The sequence below is a fragment of the Lolium perenne genome, chromosome 7, assembly GCF_019359855.2.
Source record: "Lolium perenne isolate Kyuss_39 chromosome 7, Kyuss_2.0, whole genome shotgun sequence".
NCBI classification, from domain to species: Eukaryota; Viridiplantae; Streptophyta; class Magnoliopsida; order Poales; family Poaceae; genus Lolium; species Lolium perenne.
In genome coordinates, this window is record NC_067250.2 from 16,053,717 (window position 1) to 16,073,643 (window position 19,927).

Sequence of the window (19,927 nt, forward strand, 5' to 3'; positions counted from 1 at the left end):
GAAGTGCTCAAAACACAAATCTCACGTCGAACCAGCATGTTATAAAGTACAATAATACTCCCACCTTTCATGCACACACATACCACACAGCATCTAAAAATCTGGAACAAATCAGCATCGCTACCTAACGCCAGGTCAGCAACATTCTTCCAATAACTTCGCCAGAAGAGAATAGATTCTTCCTATAAAGGCTGCAAACCAGACACAAACCTGGACCAGTTTTTCTACAGACAGTGCCAGTAACTGTCTACAGATCTACCAAGAAGATAAAAGCGACAATTTTTTGTCAAAACAGGAAAAAAAGAGTTGAATCATTTGACACAATAGTTCATTTGACAGAGAATTCTGAAGCATGGGGGTTAGCTCAGCAGTAACACACATGTTTTCAGGGAAACGCAGGAGAGCTGCGATTCAACAAACAAGAGATAGGGATGTACAAATCAGGCTGTTACAAGGGATCGCCTCCACACACACGTCCAGGTCCAGCTGGGTTAAATTAGTACAAATTATTTATCTTTGCAAATCATTGACTCCGGCCACACACAGGTCAAAAAGGACATCCAGCTTCCCCATTCTTCTTTCACCGATCAAAGCAGCATCACAACACACAACACCTGCCGCCCACTTGTCACATATAACCGCAACTTCGCATCACTTTTCGTTGCCTGCAGTTCCTCATCCTCCCAAGGCTTCCAAATCAGACCATTCTCCTCCCAAACCTGCCACCATGTGTGATGTGGCATGTGTAGCACAGGATGCAGGTGGCCTATCCCCGGCACAGAAAAATTCCTTCATCAAAGCATTTGTACTGTGTTACTAGGCAAGATTGTAATTTATACTCCATAACAATCCATTCTTGCCGTACTGACATCCCAAGTAATTATGCACTCTCAGCTGGGAACAGCCCCATGTTTCCTTCACCATGTGCTCGCTTTGGTCGCCACTTTGTATGTGCCTTCACAACATCAGCTCCAGACTCCAGCTGAAGCAGATGGTCGCACTGGATGGCAGAGCCTGAGCTACTATCCACACATTCACCTGAGACATTGGTAAGTGACTGCAGCACACTATCACGGTCACACTCCTTCCTGTATTCCAGTGTCATGCTTGCAAGCTCATGCTTTTCCAGTATTGAAATTGGAGCACTCTGAAAAAAGAAGAAATAAAGCTCAAGAATCTAAAGTGACTCCTTCTAGAATATTAGAATGAGAATAATCAAATAGAGTTCAATATATTGGGCAGGAAAGTATACTTTACAGAACACCAGACCTGATGCTCCAGAACAATGTATGCATGTACCAGCTCATGGTGTAGAGTTGATGCATTGAGCAGGAGAGTAACCATAACTTTTCAACTAAACACTATTAGATGTGGAAAAGAAATTACCTCAAGGATCCACCCAATATACTTCACATTGTTCACATGCTGGTTGACATCCAGGTCACCCCACTTAGGCTGTTGAGAATGAAGGAGTTCCCATCAAAAATATTGTTGATGGATCAGTAAAATGAGCAAGAGTAAATAAAATATCTAACCGACTTACAGTAAGCCCCTTCCTTACGAACTGTTTGGTGGAAGGGTCATTAACTTTGTCCCCTGGTTTAGCCAACTTTTCGCCCTGCTTCTCTGTTATAGCGGAACGGTCATTGTTGAAGTGTGGGCCTATTTCACCTCTAACTTCATCTGGCATTTTTGAAAGTCTTCTAGTGTTCTTATTCAGCATAACCCAAACACTGCAAACAATGGTCAAGGGAAAGCACAATCAATGGATGAAAAAGATGTTGCACACAGCATGAAGGAAAAAGGAGAAATGCATTGCAACCACATGTAAACCAAACCTTGTAGCTCTCAAGATTGTTTGGCCTGTATTGTAGTCTCGGACATGCCAATCTCGCCGCATGCCATTTTTTCCAGCAGAAGCTACCCATGTGTCGACTTGAACCATATCTTCCCTAGAATTATAGCAGGTGAAAAATTACAAATTTTCCAGCCTACAAGGAAATGTACTACAACATAACTAAAAAAACTGCACACAGAATTTTTTTTTTCCTCGGCCAGAGCCAATCTAAAATTGGACCTCTGATCAGTTGAACAAACAATAGTTGCTGGCATCAAAGAACACTGTTGCGTCAGATCAATACAGGTCTCATTTACAAACAGTTCCACGGATCTAGATCAGGAGCTTCTACATTGGAGCCAACAGCATTTGTTGCATACAAACAAATCATTTAATCCAGCAATAGAGGCAACTTTCTGATCTCCCAGGGTGTATGACCTCTATTAATTCAAATAACAATGGACACATGGGCCAGACAGCCCTTAATTTAGTAGCTTTGAGCCATTAATACATGGTCTTATAGAACAAAGTAGATTCATGTACCTCACACACTGTAGACACAAACATGGAAAAAAATGCTACGGAGTACAACTATTCCTCAAAAAAATAAAATCTATGGTGTAGAGCTCAACGACTGATTTTAAGGTGTTCCAAACATGAAAGCTTATTCTGTGAGCAGGATTTCTGATGATAGTGCACGTGATTCTGATAGTGATAGGTAAACAGTAACTATAAATTCTAGTAGAACCAAGCATGCACAGCTGACAGTTTTTCATGCTCTTCCTAAGCATAAATAATAACAATTTCTTAACCTGTAGAATCATTCCATGGATCATCGTTCTTTTAGCCACCAAAGTTATAAAGACCAAGAAGTTCGGCAAAACTAAGACCTGTTGTGCCAACGTTTTGTGTTGCTCGTACTAGGCAGAGAGCGCCATTTGAGCGGTTGGATTATCTCTCTAAATGGATAGAACTTCTACTCAACTTTGGTACACGTTTTGCGTTACTTCTCATGTAATAGAATTAGTTAAGGCCAAATTAGTTAAGAACTCTTGATGATTGAGCTGACAGACACCGATTCTTCATGTAAACAAGCTCAAAGGCTTACACAACCCATAGAACGTTATGTTATTACATGCTAAGTTCTTAAATAGGAAAAGAAATAGCATTGACAACAGTTCAGTAAAAAAGTACTGAGGTCATACAATGAGGTAAGGCCAAATTAGTTATTAACTCTTGATGATTGAGCTGACAGACACCAATTCTTCATGTAAACAAGCTCATTACCGCTAGATTATGCGCTTAAACAAGACACAATATCAAGTGTGGCTTCTAAGTGGCAAAAAATGTGACAAAAAAGCACCTTCCGTCTGGTAAAAAAAAGACCACCATAAAGAATGCACAATAGTTGCTACAGTTATGAATTGGATTGGAAGTGAAGAAAGAGGGGATTTGCCAGGAAAACGACATAAACAATTATGGATTGCGGAAAAGTACCATGAGGGATATCGCTCTACAAGAAGTTGAATTTTGCTGACGACCCAAATCAAGTTCCGTTTACTCATTTCCGGCGTAGCCCCGAAACCATCTCCAAGAAGACCAGCAGTCTTCACATGATTAAGAGCCGTTTCCTGCAAAATTTTAGATTTTGTAAGCCTGATATAAACTAACCAGATTAATGATGAAACCAAACATGCAAGGAAGAGAAATTAAAACTACATTCTACCATTGTCTCACCTGCATATGATTCATTAATGTCTCTATAGAAGCTGTACGATCAGCGCCAATCTCGTAGGATCTAATCAAGAAGTTCTGCCTAAACACCAGCCCATCCTGGATGATTCTACCAAAGCCAAACGTGTCGACAAGCATATCAGGTCTTTTCGGCTTCCAATCAAGCATCGTCCACTGCTTCTCGGCAGCCAGGAAGATGGTGGTGACAGCTGCAAGGAGCATGCTCCAGTCCGGCAGCTGGTTATAGAACGTCTTGGGATTGGTGTAAGGCACCGTCTCGTCCTTGTCAGTCGTCCTGTGGTTAACCTTGCTGCTGCCGTTAACCTTGGGGAGCGCTTGAGCCCGAGCTTTCACTTGCATGGCCGCGGGAGGCGTGTTGGGCTTCGCAACGATCCCGCGAACGCTCAGAGTCTCAGGTAATTCGCCGGTCGCGCTCTTGGAACCTCTGGCCAGTGATGCCGGGGACGAGCCTGGGTTGGGGAAGAACCCCGAGGCGGCAACAGAGCCCGCCATGACGCAGCTGTGGTTCTGGGCTCAGGATCCAAGATTAAGCTCCAAAACCTGCAGGTGGAACCAATAAAAGGATGAGCAACATGATATATACGCATATTCACAATAGGTAGTACATGTGTTGTATATTTTCCATCCATAGGCTCTCCCCTTGGCGCAGAATGCAATGAATGAAAGTAAAAATCCTTAAGGTAAAACGGTGAAACAAAACGCGTAACTGAAGTTGAGGTTTCAGTTGCAGATCCACGGTAGGTGCAGATCATTCAAGAATTGGAGTTAAGAAACATAAATTCGGAGCATGAACCACCACCAGATTCAAAATTTGGCCTGTATGAATGAATTCGCAAACCTCCAATGAACAATATTCGAGGCTGGGTTAAGACCCCAGATTGTGGAGATGATCAAGCACCCCCGTGCCACCAATTTCTGGCCAGGACGCTGCCGGGAAAGAGAATCCCAGAATGCATCGAGAAATTCTCGCTATTCGGGGTCACCGTAATAATTTGGAGAAGAACATGGGCACATTGCGACGGGAAGTCCTCCACCGCTCTAGCCCTATGGACGTGTATTCTACACAGAACAAAAATCCAGAAACCTAGAAACAAAAAAACTACATTACCCATGGACCCGAATCCAACGTCGCCCGCACGAACCCTATCGCAGAAACAGGGGCAAGCACCAAAACCGCGTTTGTCGCATCGAAAGGCGAAAAAAAATTCCCCACCACCATGGGGCGGGGGCAAAACAGCGACGCGCTTCGCCAGATCTGCTAAGGGAACCCCGACGAGGCCGCGCGGAAACCAGAATGCGGGCCCCCTGAAACACCCCCTACCGGAATCCCCGAATGAATCGAGCCGCCGGCAGATCGCCCTAGGAGGGGGACTCACCGCGTGCGTGGGTGCTGCAGGTTGGGGGAACCACGGGCCCGCCGGCGGCGCCGGGGCGGCGCTCCGCTCGTCTCGTGTGGGGGCGCGCTCGGGGAGGTGGTATCGCGCGCGCGGTGGCGGTCGGTGGGGGAGTGGAGACGGATTCGTGTGGTCTCCCGCTGCGCTGCCCTCGCCACCTCACACCACGAGCCGGATAGAGGAGGAAGGGGGAGAGAGATTGAGTTTTTTTTTTCTCCTCTTCTCTCCGCGGCGGCCACGACGAAGGAAGCAGAGCCGTTAGACTCGGAAACTAGCTTATATATACGCGGGCGCAGCGTATAGGCCGTATGTTTATACGGTGCGGTGCGAAAAGACGGACGTGCCCCCATTCCTGGGGGAGGTGGGCCTGGGTTCGTGACCTTTTTCCTTGTGGCAGCTGTCCGATGGTTCCTGCGCCGCGCGCGCGAGTGTCCAATCGGTGTTCCGCCAGCCAGCTCCGAATGGTGGGTTGAGAAAGCGAGGCTTCTTCCAGGGCCGCATCCACAGCTCGACGCGATGCGAGGCTGCAAAATGTACTTCATTCAAACGTCTCGCCATGAATCAAAACTCATACATCCACGACCTTGATGTGTAGTACTCTTTTCAAAGAATGATTTTACCAAGGATTTGGATCCTTGGAATCTTTTGATGTGGACGCGGTCCGCATTAAGAGGACTCGAATCTTCTAAAGTTATAATTACCACCTTTACTTTAAACAGAAAATTCTAGTGCTCAAACCTCATGCCACTAATCATTTTTTTTACGTTGTCAATCACTGTTTGATCCAGGTCCCTTCATTGAGTTTTCTAATCCCACATGATTGAAGAGAACCTTGTCTTTTTTTTTAGAGAAACAGGGCAACGCCCCAGCTCCAAATATATTGAAGCCACCAAAGTCACAGACATTGTGCAAACGAGCAACAGTTCCAAGCCCACCCACTAACATATCTTACAAAACACCCACTCACAGAAACAGACAACCAAAAGCACCGCAACCAGCACAGAAAACATCAAGGCTGACCAAGGACTTGGAACCTTGCACCGTCACCTACCAGGAACAACTCATTAGCTTCCAAGGTTCTCTTCAGGTCCTCCGCAGTGATCAACATCGGACCAAGCCCCCTTGTGCAGTTCAGGTCACAGACCTCCAGCGTCGTTCTCGCTCTCTTTTGTGGGGTTAACCAGGCTCCGGCCACAACAGCAGCGGCGGCAGCCGAGCTACCCCCCCCCCCCCCCCATCTTGCTCAACATCGCCGCCAGCACCCCTCTTCCTTCCTCCTTCAACAGAATCTTCCACTGAGCAACGTTGTAGAGTAAGTGGCGCCACAATCCCTGCATGCCAAGCCATGGGGAACGGTTGAAAACAATGTCATTTCTGGTAATCCAGATAGTTCTCAACACAGCAGCAAAGATCATATTAACAGGATTGTTCTTCTTTTTGTCCTCCCAGAGAGAGGAGACGACATGCATATTTGAAATGACAAGCCCAATTTCCAAGACAGAACAAACTTCCTTCCAGAGTTCTGATGCCACAACACAATCAAAGAAAAGGTGTTGGCAAGACTCCAGCTCATTACAGAACACACAAGTTAAATCATCAACACTTTGTCTCTTAACTAAATTATCTCTAGTGAGCAATTTGTTATGGAACAGTAACCAAAGGAAAAAAATGGATTTTAGGAGGAATTTTGATCTTCCAAACACAATGAATATTAACAGGTTTAATGCCACCAAAATTAATCACAGCATACATAGATTTAACACTGTAAATGCCATTTGCTTCCCAATTCCAAATCAAACTATCTTTAGTACCATCAAAAGAAATAGTTTGGGCAATTTGTTGAATCTCAAACCATTGCAACATCAGATTATGGTCAAAACATCTCCTAAAAGTTACTTTCAGAGAAGACCCATCCCAGAGGTCAGCAATAGACCTATTCTGCTCATTGACTAGGAAGTAAAGCTCCCAGTACTGAATGGCCAAAGAACAAGAGCCAAACCAGTGATCTTCCCAAAACTTTATACTTCTACCATTCCCAACCTTCCATTGGTACCCCATTTTAGCAGCTCTGCCAGCCCACATAACCCCTTTCCAAAAGGGAGAGGCACCATTCAGATTGCAAGAGAAAAGGTTAGGATTGTCCAAGTTGTACTTATTCTCAACTATTTGCTTCCACAGTTTATCCTCACTTAAGTGATACCTTTTAATCCAAGAGGCTAAAAGGCACAAATTCATCTCTGCCAAGTCAGGAATGCCCAACCCACCAAACTCCTTTTTCCTAGTCACCAAGCCCCAGTTGGCTAGATGGTACTTATGGTGCCCCTCATAGTTATCCCATAGGCAATGAGCCATCTGGGAATTAATAAGAGTAATAGCCCATTTTGGGAATTTAATAACACTAAGGAGGTAGAGAGGAATGCTAGCCAGCACACTTTTAACCAGCTCAAGCTTAGCAGCATGGCTAAGAAGTTTTCCTCTCCAGCCCCCAGCTCTATTGAGAATCTTATCCACAACAGGTTGGATATCTTCCTTTCTAAGTTTGCTATGATGAAGAGGAACTCCAAGATAATTCATAGGAAAGTTCCCTAGCTTACAACTTAGGGATTGGGCAATAAGTTGAGCATCATCATCATCCACATTCATAGGTACAAGATCACACTTATGAAAATTAATTCTCATGCCAGACATATGATCAAAACAAGCAAGAATCCATTTCAAATTTATGGCAGTCTGCAGCTTATTTTCTAAGAAGAGGAGAGTATCATCAGCATATTGCATGCTAATTATCCCACCCCCTCCCAAATTTTGCATGAGCCCAGCAATCTGGCAATCACCAGCAGCTTTGCACAGCACTTTAGTGAACACATCAGCCATAAAATTAAAGAGGATGGGAGAAATAGGGTCCCCTTGCCTCACACCTCTACTAGTCAGGAAGAATTGACTATTAGAGTCATTAATCCTGACACCAACAGAACCTTTAAACAATAAGCCCTCAATAATAGACATCCATCTAGGGCTAAAGCCCCTCATTCTCATAACCCTTAAAAGGAAATCTCTATCAACCCTATCATAGGCTTTCTCATAATCTAATTTGAAAATTAGGCCAGAGAGCCCCTTATGCACTACATCATGAATGACCTCATGTGCAGAAACCACACTTTCCAAAATATATCTACCTTTGATAAAAGCTGTTTGGTTAGGAGAAATAAGATCCTCACTAACCAAACCTAGCCTATTCGTAGCACACTTGGAGAAAATCTTAAAACTGCAATTAGTCAAGGCAATAGGTCTGAATTTCTGTATAGTTACAGCATCAGCCTCCTTCGGAATTAAAGTTAAAAGGGAGAAATTTAATCTATACAGATCCAACTTTCCCTCATTCCAGTCCTTAACCATTGCCATGAAATCAGCTCTAATGAGCTCCCAGAAGTGTTGATAAAAAAGAAAAGCGAAACCATCAGGTCCAGGAGCACCTTCAGCATAAGAGCCAAAGATGGCATCCTTAACCTCTTTCTCAGAGAAATCAGCATTAAGCATAGCATTATGTTCTTGGGACACCATATCCTCAGGATCCCAAAAGTCATCTAATAAATCAACATCCAGGCAAGTTTCTTTACAGAATAGGGTCTTATAATAAGAAACAGCAATATCTAACATACCTTTATTATCCTCAACCATCCCATCTTCACCCTGCAGTTTACAAATCTGTTTCTTTCTCCTCCTCTGGTTTGCTACAGCATGAAAATAAGCAGTATTACGATCACCCTCTAAAATGTATCTTTCTCTAGATCTTTGTCTAGCTTTTATCTCCTCATTACCCCAAATATTAGTCAATTCAACAGAAATATCTTTCATCCTTTTTTTGGAAACAGGTGATAAATTTTGGGTTTCAGAATGGATATCAAGTAAATCATACTCAGCAATCAAACTTTGTTTGCATTTTCTTTGTGCAGATTCAATATTAGCTGACCATCCTTTCAACCCCATCCTAGTTTTCCTCATCTTAAACTGCCATCTATCAAGAGAATTCTTGAGATGACAAGGACTCTGCCAAAACTTGGCCACAACCTGATCAAAACCATCAACTTTGAGCCACCATTTTTCAAATCTAAACTGCTTATTGTGGGGGTTCTTTAAAGCACCAGTGTCCACAATCAAGGGGGTATGATCACTGCCAACCCTAGGTTTAGAAGTAAGACTACTAGCAGGGAACAAAGCATCCCAGCAAGTAGAGACAAACACTCTATCCAATAAAGCCATAACCAGGTTGTCCTGATTATTGGCCCAAGAGTATTGTCGACTAGGGTTTTTCAGCTCCATAAGACTGAACTTATTAATCCAATCATTGAACAGATTAGCCCAATGTTGGTTAATGTTGCCAGTATTTTTGTCACATTTTTCTCTAATGAGATTGAAGTCACCACCAACTAAAGTAGGGCCACTCCAGCTAGCAAAGACATTGTGTAACTCATTAATAAAATCTAATTTGTGCTCCTCATAGGCAGAACCATACACAGCAATGACTCTCCACACCACATTATCTTTTTTTGCCTTAATCTGAACAGAGATACAGTATGTTAAAATATCCCATCTAATAATATCAAACATGTCATGGCTAATGCCAACAAGGATCCCACCAGCTGTCTTAACAGCTGGTAGCCAGTTCCAAGAGAATCTACCTCCTGGATCAAGTTGCAACAATTGTAAACTAGTGAACTCCTCTTTTTTAGATTCAGAGAAGCAAATAATATCAGGGCATACTTCTCTAATGAGATCATGCACTCTAGTAATTTTATCAGGTCTATTTAGACCTCTAGAATTCCAAATTAGGGCTACTACCATTTTTAAAGATCAACCTTTTCCTACCTCTTTTCCTACTATGGACTAAAGTCCAAGGTTCATTCTCATCAGGCACATCACTAAGGTGATCATCCTGTTCATCTAACATCTCATTCTCATCCTCCAAACCTGCTCTAAGTTCTTCCATAGAGAGACTAATGTCCTTGGGAAGAAAAGAAGCAGGGTTAGAGAGGTGGAAATCTTCAAGTCTCTTAATTCCACCTTCTTTTATTTTGTCAATTACACTATCAACATTTTTGTTTTTAACCCCTAGGCTAATGCCAGCATTATTTGCTCTAGCTAATAAAAGATGATTATCAAGTGCAGCAAAAGAATTGGAAAACCCAAGAGTCTTATTACCTTTGGGAATCTCCAAATTTTTCTCCTTCTTGAGGTCTTGAGCTTTTTCAGTCACACTCTTGCCATCCCTAGGGATTCTTGAACTCATCCTGGTTGCTTGAACAGGACCCCACTGCTTCTTCTCCTTCCAAGCCATTGGAGGCACAGGAAGGTCAGGCTTGCTGCTCACTATGACCTCCATCCCAACATTGATATCTTCCACATCATCATCACTCTCATCATCAAACTGCTGAATCAGATTCTTTCCAATATTATCCTCAGCTCTTCTCACCACCAAGACACTTTCATTAGGGATGTGTGCCTCCTTGCCAAACACCTTAGCTTGGACACTTGTCTCCAGGCTCATTTGAGCAGCCCTAGGACCAGAATTTCCACTAGGAATGGAAGGATCAGTCTCCATTTTGCTATTACTCCCCCCAGTTTTATTCTTGTCCAGAGCCCTGAAGTCATCCCCAATATCAGCATCATCCTCAAGCTTGCCTTCTTCATAAGTATGACCAGGATCCTCACCATCATCATCATCTAGATCAATAGGCTCACCCTCATTCTCCACCAGGAAGTTAATCAGGAAAAAAGCATTGTTCCATCTCAAAGAGCTTATTGGCAGGGATCTTGGACTTGTCCCTCACAGAGACTTTGACTCTAACTTCTTTGTAGAAGCTTCTGAAGATGCCATGCCAGTCAATATTAACAAGGACTCCAAGAGCAGTGGACACCTGGCAAATAGTCTTCCAAGTGAGCCACTTAGCAGGAATGCCAGTAATCCTGACCCACACCTCCTGAAATTCCTCAAAAGGTTCTGCTTCACCTTCCCAGTTAACAAAATATATCACCACACCATCTTTTTTGAGGTTGATGGAGGGATATTCCACCAGCTCCTTGACCCTTTTTGTCGTGGTATCGTCACGGCATATGCCATAGGGTGGCTGTGGTGACCCTGCATACCACTGCATGTTGTAGTATGCCAGTCGTTGATATAACATTCGCGAAGTACCATTCCGCAAATATTACATCCCTCAGAGTAGTACAACAGAACATAGCAAGGTCCATAACTCATTCACATATTATTACAATCATCATACACAAGTCGTCTCGGAGCTCCTCTTGGGTCCTAAGAGGATAACTCCTGGGTTCGAGGTGAAACCAACTTAACTTACAATACCATTGTCTCATTAAACTAAACATTTATTTAATCGAGCAGCTCTGTAGTAAGAGTTTGTGCTGCTCGGCTACTACTACTCCTCCTGATATCCTTAGGCTTGTTCTCCTCCGGAAGCCTCCCCGGATCCGTAGACTATGATGTAGTCTACGCCTTCAACACCTCCTGAGAGGTCTGGTTCCTCGTAGCCGATGATCTCGGCTCCATCATTGCTGTCGTAGTCCTCCTCCTCCAGACGGTTCAGACAATCTAAGCATGGGGTTTAAGAGTGGTATGAGTACGAGCGTACTCAACAAGTTCATTATAGATAAGAGGTGTTTAATGCACTAGCTACGATATTAGACCAGAAAGTCTAATACCAATGCAAGTTTTGATAAACATTTCTTCAATAGATTGCTTTTATTTCAAAGAGCTATGTCCGTCAGCCTTCACCGGTTTACTAGAACTTCATGGAGCTCCTTTCCGGCCGCGTTCGCAATTCCTCAATCCCGGAACAGGGAGTGACAGTCACGATTCTTACACTCTGCAGAGGTGTGTTGCTTTACCCATAAGAGATCTTAACCTTGGTGCCAACCGGCAGCTTTCCGTCCACACTTCCTTTGGTGTGAGGCCCGGTATAAGGTCTAGCCAATCATGTTCCTCCGCTACCTCGAACACCCACCCTTTGTTGCATGCGCCGACCCTGGGTCCACGTCGGTCCCATTATTCCCGTAATTTCAGGGTGGACCCCGACCACGACAACAGTTTGGGACTCGTTAACCAAACTCCTTCGCCGGTAGCTGCAACCCATCATAGACCACTTACCGTGGGGAATTAGAATGGGATCCCCACCCCACCGCTTGCCCAACCTGGGTCAAGTGTCTACGGTAAGCGCATCCGTTGATGTACGAGAGGTGGAAACACTTTTGACTACTCCGTCCCACTCCAGATCTTATGGTTAACACGGGTATTACGGCACAAGAATCACTGGCGACATTTGTTGTTTAATCCTAGATGGATATAAACCCTTGCAATGGAACCTCCACCATATCAACACAATCCATGGTTCCATTGCCCACCACATAGTCATATTCATAGTTATGAAAGTAGTGGTTTTGATTTTTATGCAATAGTGATAACCATAATACTTTGCAAGTAATTTGATAGAAATACTCAAATGACATGAGCAAGTGATGAACTTGCCTGAACACTGCAAAGTTCTGCAGTTGGTAGGTATGGACTGACCCTTGTCCTCTTGTTCTGAAAAATAGCATCATTGTCCGATAAGGGCAATGGTTAAAGAAGCAATTATGCATGATTCCATTTTTAGGGTTTGTTCCCCCCTTCCGATGTCGTTAATATTTCATGTAAGAGGTTAATACTAAGAACAATTTGGGGGTACATGAATTAAAGTAAAATACAACCTTGAAATTTTGTCAAGGTGTTTTTGAAGTCCCATTTCATTAATGGACTTATTTTATTATTGAAAAATTTTATGTGTGATTTAAATGATTATTTAAATCCTCAAGTAAAGACTTATTTTTAATTGTCTTCAAAAACTCTCTTTTGTATTTTATTATTATAGAGAATTTTATGCTGATCTATTTTCATATTTTTAATTATTTTTTTTTAGAGCTTTTATCAATTTTCTATTATTATTCAAAGTTTCAGCATTTTTATTTGTTTGTGAAAAGACAAAAACACCCCTGGGCCCACCTGTCGGTGCAACCCAGTGGGTTAGGTCGGACCGACCGGCTCGGTCCGGCTCGACCAGCCCCACTCCTCTCTCTTCTCCGCACGCGCGCTCGAACCCTAACCCTAATCTCGCGGCGACTGCGTCGCCTCCGCCGTCGCCGCTCGATTCCGGCGAGGTTCGCCGGACTTGGCCCCCGCCGTGGTGCGTAATCAACGCGCCACACGACGGCGGTCATTCCTATCCGCGTCGATCTGACGCGGACGACCTGCTGCTCTCGGTCTCGTCCCCGTCTGGTGCTAGGGTTACGGGATCCGCTCGATCCCGCCGCTCCTGGCGCTCCTGGTGCTTGGACTCCGCCCTGGCATCGCCGCCGTGGTGCTGGCGGTGCCGTGGTGTTGCCATGGCCAGGCTTGGCTTGGCGCCGCCGCTCTCTGGCATGTGCCGCCATGGTCGCCATGGCCGCGTCTATCTGCTCGACCAAGGTAGGTGTTCCGCCGCCCCCTTTCACCTGTGTCTCTCTTCTTCTTCCTCCAGTATCCCTGGCCATGGCTTCCCTCCTTGTGGAGGTGCTGGCCTACTTATGTTGGTGCTCTGCTGTGCTTGACTTGCTGCTGCCGCCATAGATCTTAGCTTGCAGTGCTGTGCTGTTCTTGCTCAATTGCTCACTATGCTTCCTAGCTATCTCTGTTTATTGTAATCTTTAGCTGTGATCCTCCTGTGGTTGCTCATGAGCATCCAGTGATGCTCATGGCTTACTGGCATGCTCCTATTCATTTTTATACTGTCCCTAAGGCATACTGTGTGTGCTTAATCTTGTCCCTGGCTTGATTGTGGTGGTTAATCCTTGCATACTTGCAAGTACCAGTGCCTCTGGCTAGTTCATTTTGTTCAGATTCATGATCATGCTCAATTGAATATTACTGTTGGCTTAGCAGTGTGATTCGATGATGAATTGATATGTACCTTTCTTATATGTTGTGATCCTTTGGTTCATCAAGCCTTTGATGTGCTTACGGATACAATTATAAAGCCCGATGCTCCTTTACGTGATGCAATTGTTCGATTATTTAATTATCTGTTCATGTGTTAATTGCTTGGAATGGATTCTAGCATGCTTGATCAAGTCCTGATGATCTTATGATCATCGATTTAGCTTGGTGAATGGCTGCTGTTTCATCCTTGTGTCTAGGCTGATGCTCTCACGATGTCAGTGTAACACAGTGGCTTGTGTTTGCTCAAGCCCCTGCTACTATCTGCAATGATCCATTGGATCATCTGCATGGCCTGGTGCATAGCTTACTTCTCTGTTTCATTTATCTGTGGAGCTTTGATTCATTAAGTAGATAAATGATGTGAACTGCTCTGCAGTGATGATCTCATGGATGGAATAATGAGGCTAAAGGGATGCCAACCACTGGTTGGGTACCCTAGCTCATCCTGAACCCTGGTGGGTGATGATGTGATGCTTTGGTGATCTGTTGAAGTGGCTAGGTAGCTGATGTGACCCTAGCAGGCTTAATCTGCTAGAAATGGTTGCTCCTGCCTCTCTGTGACTTGCAATGGTTGGGTTTGCTTGCTGGAATGGAACAATTGCTCACTGGCTTGATCCAGTATTGGACTTCCAGTGGTCCTTTGATGTTGACAAAGAATATAGACAGGTAATTGTCTATAGTCTGATGGCCTAGCTAGCTGTAGGTGCTTAGTGAGGGTTTTAGGCTAACTATGGTTTCACTCTTAGCTGGATTCCTCTAGTTATGCATGGATTTGCATAACTGTTGTTCCCAAAGGATGTTAACCTATTGGTCTTACCCATCTGTGCTTGCACCAAATGGCTTGGTAGCCAAATGATGACACACACAGGGTAATCTACCCTTTCTGTGCTCCAGTGATGCTTTGTATGCTTAATTATGAGCAAGATATGATCTTGCTCAGGCTTTTGTGTGGTATACCTCACTCCAGCTCCTAGATTTAATTGTTGTTGTAGAGGATTGCTTCGTGATGCTTTGTTTGCTTGCCCTTCTCCTCCTAGCAAGCTTGAGATCTTGGTTTATTTTCTGGTGATTGTGAATAGATGAGACAGCTCTAGCTGTTCATCTGTTCTTGGTGTTCTTGGCTGTTCTTGGTGTTCTTACCACTGCTGCTGTCGATGGATGAGCAATTGACTAGGGTTTGAGCACTGAAAAGGTTATATATGTTGCTGCTGTACTCTCCCTGGTCGACAGCTTGGCTCTGGTCACTTTGGTGACTCACTGATGCTGTGTGTGTGTTGTGTCACATGCACAGGCAGTGCCTGTGTGTTGAGCATGCACACCTGATGTGTGTGCTGCTTGTGTGCCTGTGTGAACCAGATCCTGTGCATCTGGCTTTGGCCTGGATCAGCTCGGCCACATTGAGCTTATCTGCTCATTTTACCTTTCCATTTGATTTTCTAACTTGCCAAGTGGCTTTGCCACTTGGCATAATTTCTCTTTGTTGTGTTTTTGTGCAGGGATCAACAATGGCTCAAAATGGGCTTGGAATTCATCAAGTTCAAGATCAAATGAAGATGATCTTGTAGAACTTAGTTTAGAATCATTAATCTTGTAATTTTTCTTTATTTTGCTATTCTGCCCATTTATGTAATGTGTTGTAATATTCTTTTATTTCACTTATAAATATTGTAATGACATTGTAATGTGTGTGATGATCAATAAAGCTCAAAGTTTTCTCTAATGAGCTTGACTTTAATATTATTGTTTATCTTGATTATTATTGATTATATTCTTAATGAATTTCCTCATTTGAATTATTTAAAGTAATTATTTAATGTTTGAATTTGAAATTCAAATTCAACCTTGGTTTGAATTCAACCATGTCATATCATTTGGAATTCAATCAAGCAAACTCTCCTCTCTCATCTCAAAACCCTAACTAGTGAAGTGAGAAGCAAGTTTGTCGCACTCTCGAAACCCTAACCCTGTAAGGTGTCGAGAGAGAAACTTGTCCCCCTTCGATGCAGTTTTTGTTTAAAAGCGCGAAATTTCCCCAGAATTACTATGCAATGCACATCCCTTTCTAAAATCTACCCCTCGATCGTCTCTAAACCTGGGACATTACAGACCTTTCCCCCTTAAAGAAAACTTCGTCCCGAAGTTGTGGTTGTAATACGAGCAGCTCGGGGTATGTTTTCCTCAGGTCTTCCTCTTTTTCCCGTGTGGCTTCCCTCTCGGGGTGGTGCTTCCATTGTATCTTGCAATACTTGATCGCCTTATTTCTGAGTTGTTTCCAGCTTTCCTCGAGAATCTTGGCTGGCTTCTCGATGTATGTCAAGTCTGGTTGTAACTCGAGCTCCTCATGTGATATTGGTTCATCTGGGGTCTTCAAACATTTCCGAAGTTGTGACACATGGAATACATTATGGACTTGAGCTAACCTTCCCGGTAGATCCAACTCAAAGGCTAAACCTCGATTCTGACTCAGTATCTTGAAAGGTCCTATATATCTAGGGTGAGTTTCCCTTTTACTCCAAACCTCTCGAGTCCTTTCACCGGGCTTACCTTAAGATACACCATGTCTCCTTCTTGTGGGTCCGATGTCCTTCTCTTCGATCGGCATAACTCTTTTGCCGACTACGGGCTATCTTGAGCCTGTCTCGATAATGTCAATGATTTGTTGTTTTTCCTTGACATAATCGGGGTTGAACTCTTTGCTTGCTCGGCTTCATACCAACATATTGGTGATCTCATTTCCTTCCATACAGAGCTTCAAATGGTGCCATCTTGATGCTGCTTTGGTAACTATTGTTGTATGAAAACTCTGCTAAAGGTAGATGCTCCTCCCATGATCCTCCGAAGTCTAGGGCACAAGCCCTAAGCATATCTTCTAAGATCTGATTAGTTCTCTCAGTTTGTCCGCCTGTTTGTGGTTGATACGCGGTACTATAATCCAACTTGGATCCTAAAGCTTCGTGAAGGCGCTTCGAGAATCTTGATGTGAACACGGATCCTCGATCCGATACGATCTTCTTTGGCACTCCATGCTTACTTACGATCTCTTTGATGTAAAGATCGATAAGTTTCTCTCCTTTATCCTGCTGGTTTACCGCTAAGAAATGTGCACTTTTCGTCAACCGGTCCACGATTACCCATATCATGTCCTTCTTTTTATTAGTCATGGGTAGTCCGGTGATGAAATCCATCCCTATCTCCTCCCATTTCCACTCTGGAATAGGTAGAGGTTGTAACTTCCCTGCCGGACTCTGGTGTTCTGCTTTCACTCGCTGGCAGGTATGGCATTCTGCCACATATTGTGCTATCTCCCTCTTCATGTTATTCCACCAGAATAGTTCCTTTAGATCCATGTACATCTTTGTACTTCCCGGATGTATTGAATATGGTGTCTGATGAGCTTCCCGGAGTATTACTTCCTTAATTCCAGCAATATCCGGAACGCAAATCCTCTTCTGGAACCACAAAGATCCAGATTCTCCCCGGTGAAATTCTGATGGTCTTCCCTCATCTATTCTCCTCATCTCTTCTACAATAAATGGATCGTCCAACTGACCCATCATTATCTCATTCTTCAAGTTAACATTTAGTTCATCGGCTACTTGCAACGCTGATAATCCTTCATGAGCTTCCTTCTCCCAAAGTTGTATTTGGGCTTGGCTTATTTCCTTCCTCAACTCCGGTGATATTTCTTGTTCCACTCCTCCGGTACTCTTCCTACTCAGGGCGTCTGCTACAACATTAGCCTTCCCTGGTGTATAGTTGATCGTCAGATCATAATCCTTGATCAATTCTAGCCATCTTTTCTGCCTCATGTTGAGTTCCTTCTGAGTGAAGAAATATTTGAGGCTTTTATGGTCTGTATAGAGCTCACACTTAGCTCCATAAAGAAAATGTCTCCAAGTTTTTAATGCAAACACGACCGCTGCTAATTCCAAGTCATGTGTTGGATAGTTCACTTCATGAGGTCTGAGTTGCCTTGATCCATAGGATATCACTTTCCGATCTTGCATGAGTACGCAACCCAATCCATGTTTGGATGCGTCACAGTACACGGTGTAATCTTTGCCAACTTCCGGAACTGCTAACACCGGTGCTGTGGTGAGTTTCTCTTTCAGAGTTTGAAAACTCTTCTCACACTCCTCTGACCACACGAATGGTGTATTCTTCCTTAGCAACTTTGTCATAGGTCCTGCTATCTTAGAGAATCCTTCAATGAATCTCCGATAGTATCCTGCCATTCCAAGGAATCCTCGGATCTCTTTGACAGTCTTGGGTGCTTCCCATTCTAAAACTGCTGCTACCTTGCTCGGGTTGATAGCGATTCCATCTTTACTAATGACATGACCAAGAAATTCCACTTGATCTAGCCAAAATTCACACTTACTGAGTTTGGCGTAAAGTTGGTGTTCCCTTAGTGTTTGCAATACTAACCTCAAATGTTCGGCATGTTCCGCCTTGTTCTTGGAATATATCAAGATATCATCGATGAATACGATGACAAACTTGTCAAGATATGGCATGAAAATCTTATTCATGAATATTGCTGGGGCATTGGTTAATCCAAAAGGTACTACAAGGTATTCATGGTGTCCATACCTTGAGACAAAAGCCGTTTTCGGAACGTCTTCTTTCTTGATCTTTATCTGGTGATAACCCGATCTTAGATCAATTTTAGAAAAGACTCCCGCTCCTCTAACCTGATCAAATAGATCTTGTATTCTTGGAAGTGGATACTTGTTCTTGATTGTGACGTTGTTCAGATTCCTGTAGTCTCCGCACATCCTTCTTCCTCCATCCCTTTTATCTACGAAGATCACAGGTGATCCCCATGGTGAAACACTCTCTTGAATGAATCCCTTTTGTTCCAAGTCATCCAATTGCTCCTTCAGTTCTTTCAATTCCTTAGGCCCCATTTTATATGGTGCTTTAGCAATCGGAGCTGTTCCTGGGATTAGGTCGATAGTGAATTCTATCTCCCTATCTGGTGGCATACCAGGTAATTCCGCAGGAAACACATCCTGGAATTCATTTACTACAGGTATATCTTCTAACTTCACTTCCTTCATGCTATTCAGCTGTAGCTCAACTTCAATCTGAGTATGTTTGTCGCCTTGGTAGATCATTCTACTTCCATCGGGACTTTTTAGTGACACCGTCTTGTTTACACAGTCGATCAATGCTCCATTAGCTTCCAACCAGTTCATACCAAGAATGACATCAATGTCCTTCATCGGTAAAATGAACAGGTCCGCGTCAAACGCGCACTTATTGATCATAATGACTTGTTTTTGTTTGGCATGGGTTACTAATATCGTTCCCCCCGCAGAAAGTATGGTTATGGGTGTATCTAACTTAGTGCAACTAATCCCATGTTTGATGATGAATTGTTGAGAAATGAATGATGTAGTTGCACCAGTATCGAAAAGTACTTTGCCAGGATGAGTGAGTATCTGAAGCGTACCTATCACCGCCTGGTCGAGTTGACCACCTCCTCCAGACAGTACAGTTCAGCTTGCCGAAGGGCTTCTTGTTCTTCCAGTTCCCTCCGGTGTTTCCTCGATTTCCTCCTCCTCCACTATTCTTCTTGGGGCAGTCCTTCAGCATGTGCCCCTCCTGACGACACCCAAAGCATATGATCTTGGGTTTCTTACAATCCTTCGCGACATGTCCTTTGAATCCACAGGAATGGCATGTAATCTGATTTGCAGACTGATATCCTTGGTTCCTCCTCTGGTTGCTGTTGTTGTTGTTGTTGTTGTTGTTGTTGTTGTTATACCGTGGCTTGAAACTCAAGCTGGTGTTAGGCTTGTTACTAACAAACCTCTTCGGCTCATACTTGGCCTTCTTCCTCTTCTCTTCTTGCAGTTGTTTGAAGTCATCTTCAAGAGTGATGGCTGCATCCACCAACTCTTGGAATTC

General features: G+C 43.6%; 2 protein-coding genes across 2 annotated transcripts; both read right to left on the reverse strand.

Annotated features, from left to right (window-relative positions):
- Window positions 1–306: 306 nt before the first annotated feature.
- On the reverse strand, window positions 307–5,231 carry LOC127311338 (palmitoyl-acyl carrier protein thioesterase, chloroplastic). Its single transcript, XM_051341753.2, has 7 exons — window positions 4,969–5,231; window positions 3,575–4,132; window positions 3,335–3,468; window positions 1,839–1,952; window positions 1,544–1,733; window positions 1,387–1,455; window positions 307–1,147 (listed from the first exon to the last, which is right to left on the reverse strand). Exons 2-7 carry the CDS (start codon window positions 4,082–4,084, stop codon window positions 881–883), a joined length of 1,284 nt encoding a protein of 427 aa, XP_051197713.1. The 5' UTR covers window positions 4,085–4,132; window positions 4,969–5,231; the 3' UTR covers window positions 307–880.
- An 880-nt stretch (window positions 5,232–6,111) lies between these two features.
- On the reverse strand, window positions 6,112–16,570 carry LOC127313726 (uncharacterized). The gene is made up of 5 exons (XM_051344197.2): window positions 16,556–16,570; window positions 10,815–10,964; window positions 10,186–10,732; window positions 8,646–8,717; window positions 6,112–6,317 (listed from the first exon to the last, which is right to left on the reverse strand). The coding sequence occupies exons 1-5, from the start codon at window positions 16,568–16,570 to the stop codon at window positions 6,163–6,165; spliced, it is 939 nt and encodes a 312-aa protein (XP_051200157.2). The 3' UTR covers window positions 6,112–6,162.
- Window positions 16,571–19,927: the final 3,357 nt, after the last annotated feature.

Bases quoted from the DNA above. Each gene is read 5' to 3' on its own strand.
- LOC127313726 (XM_051344197.2), bottom strand. The intron at 10,733-10,814 runs GTGAGGGACAAG...TTCCTGGTGGAG, and splicing joins AAGTTAGAGTCAAAGTCTCT to AATGAGGGTGAGCCTATTGA. The intron at 6,318-8,645 runs GTATGTTAGATA...CTTGGCATGCAG, and splicing joins GATGGTTGAGGATAATAAAG to GGATTGTGGCGCCACTTACT.
- LOC127311338 (XM_051341753.2), bottom strand. From the start codon at position 4,084: ATGGCGGGCTCTGTTGCCGCCTCGGGGTTCTTCCCCAACCCAGGCTCG. The intron at 3,469-3,574 runs GTGAGACAATGG...AAAATTTTGCAG, and splicing joins CATTAATGAATCATATGCAG to GAAACGGCTCTTAATCATGT. The intron at 1,734-1,838 runs GTTTGGTTTACA...CATTGTTTGCAG, and splicing joins ACAATCTTGAGAGCTACAAG to TGTTTGGGTTATGCTGAATA.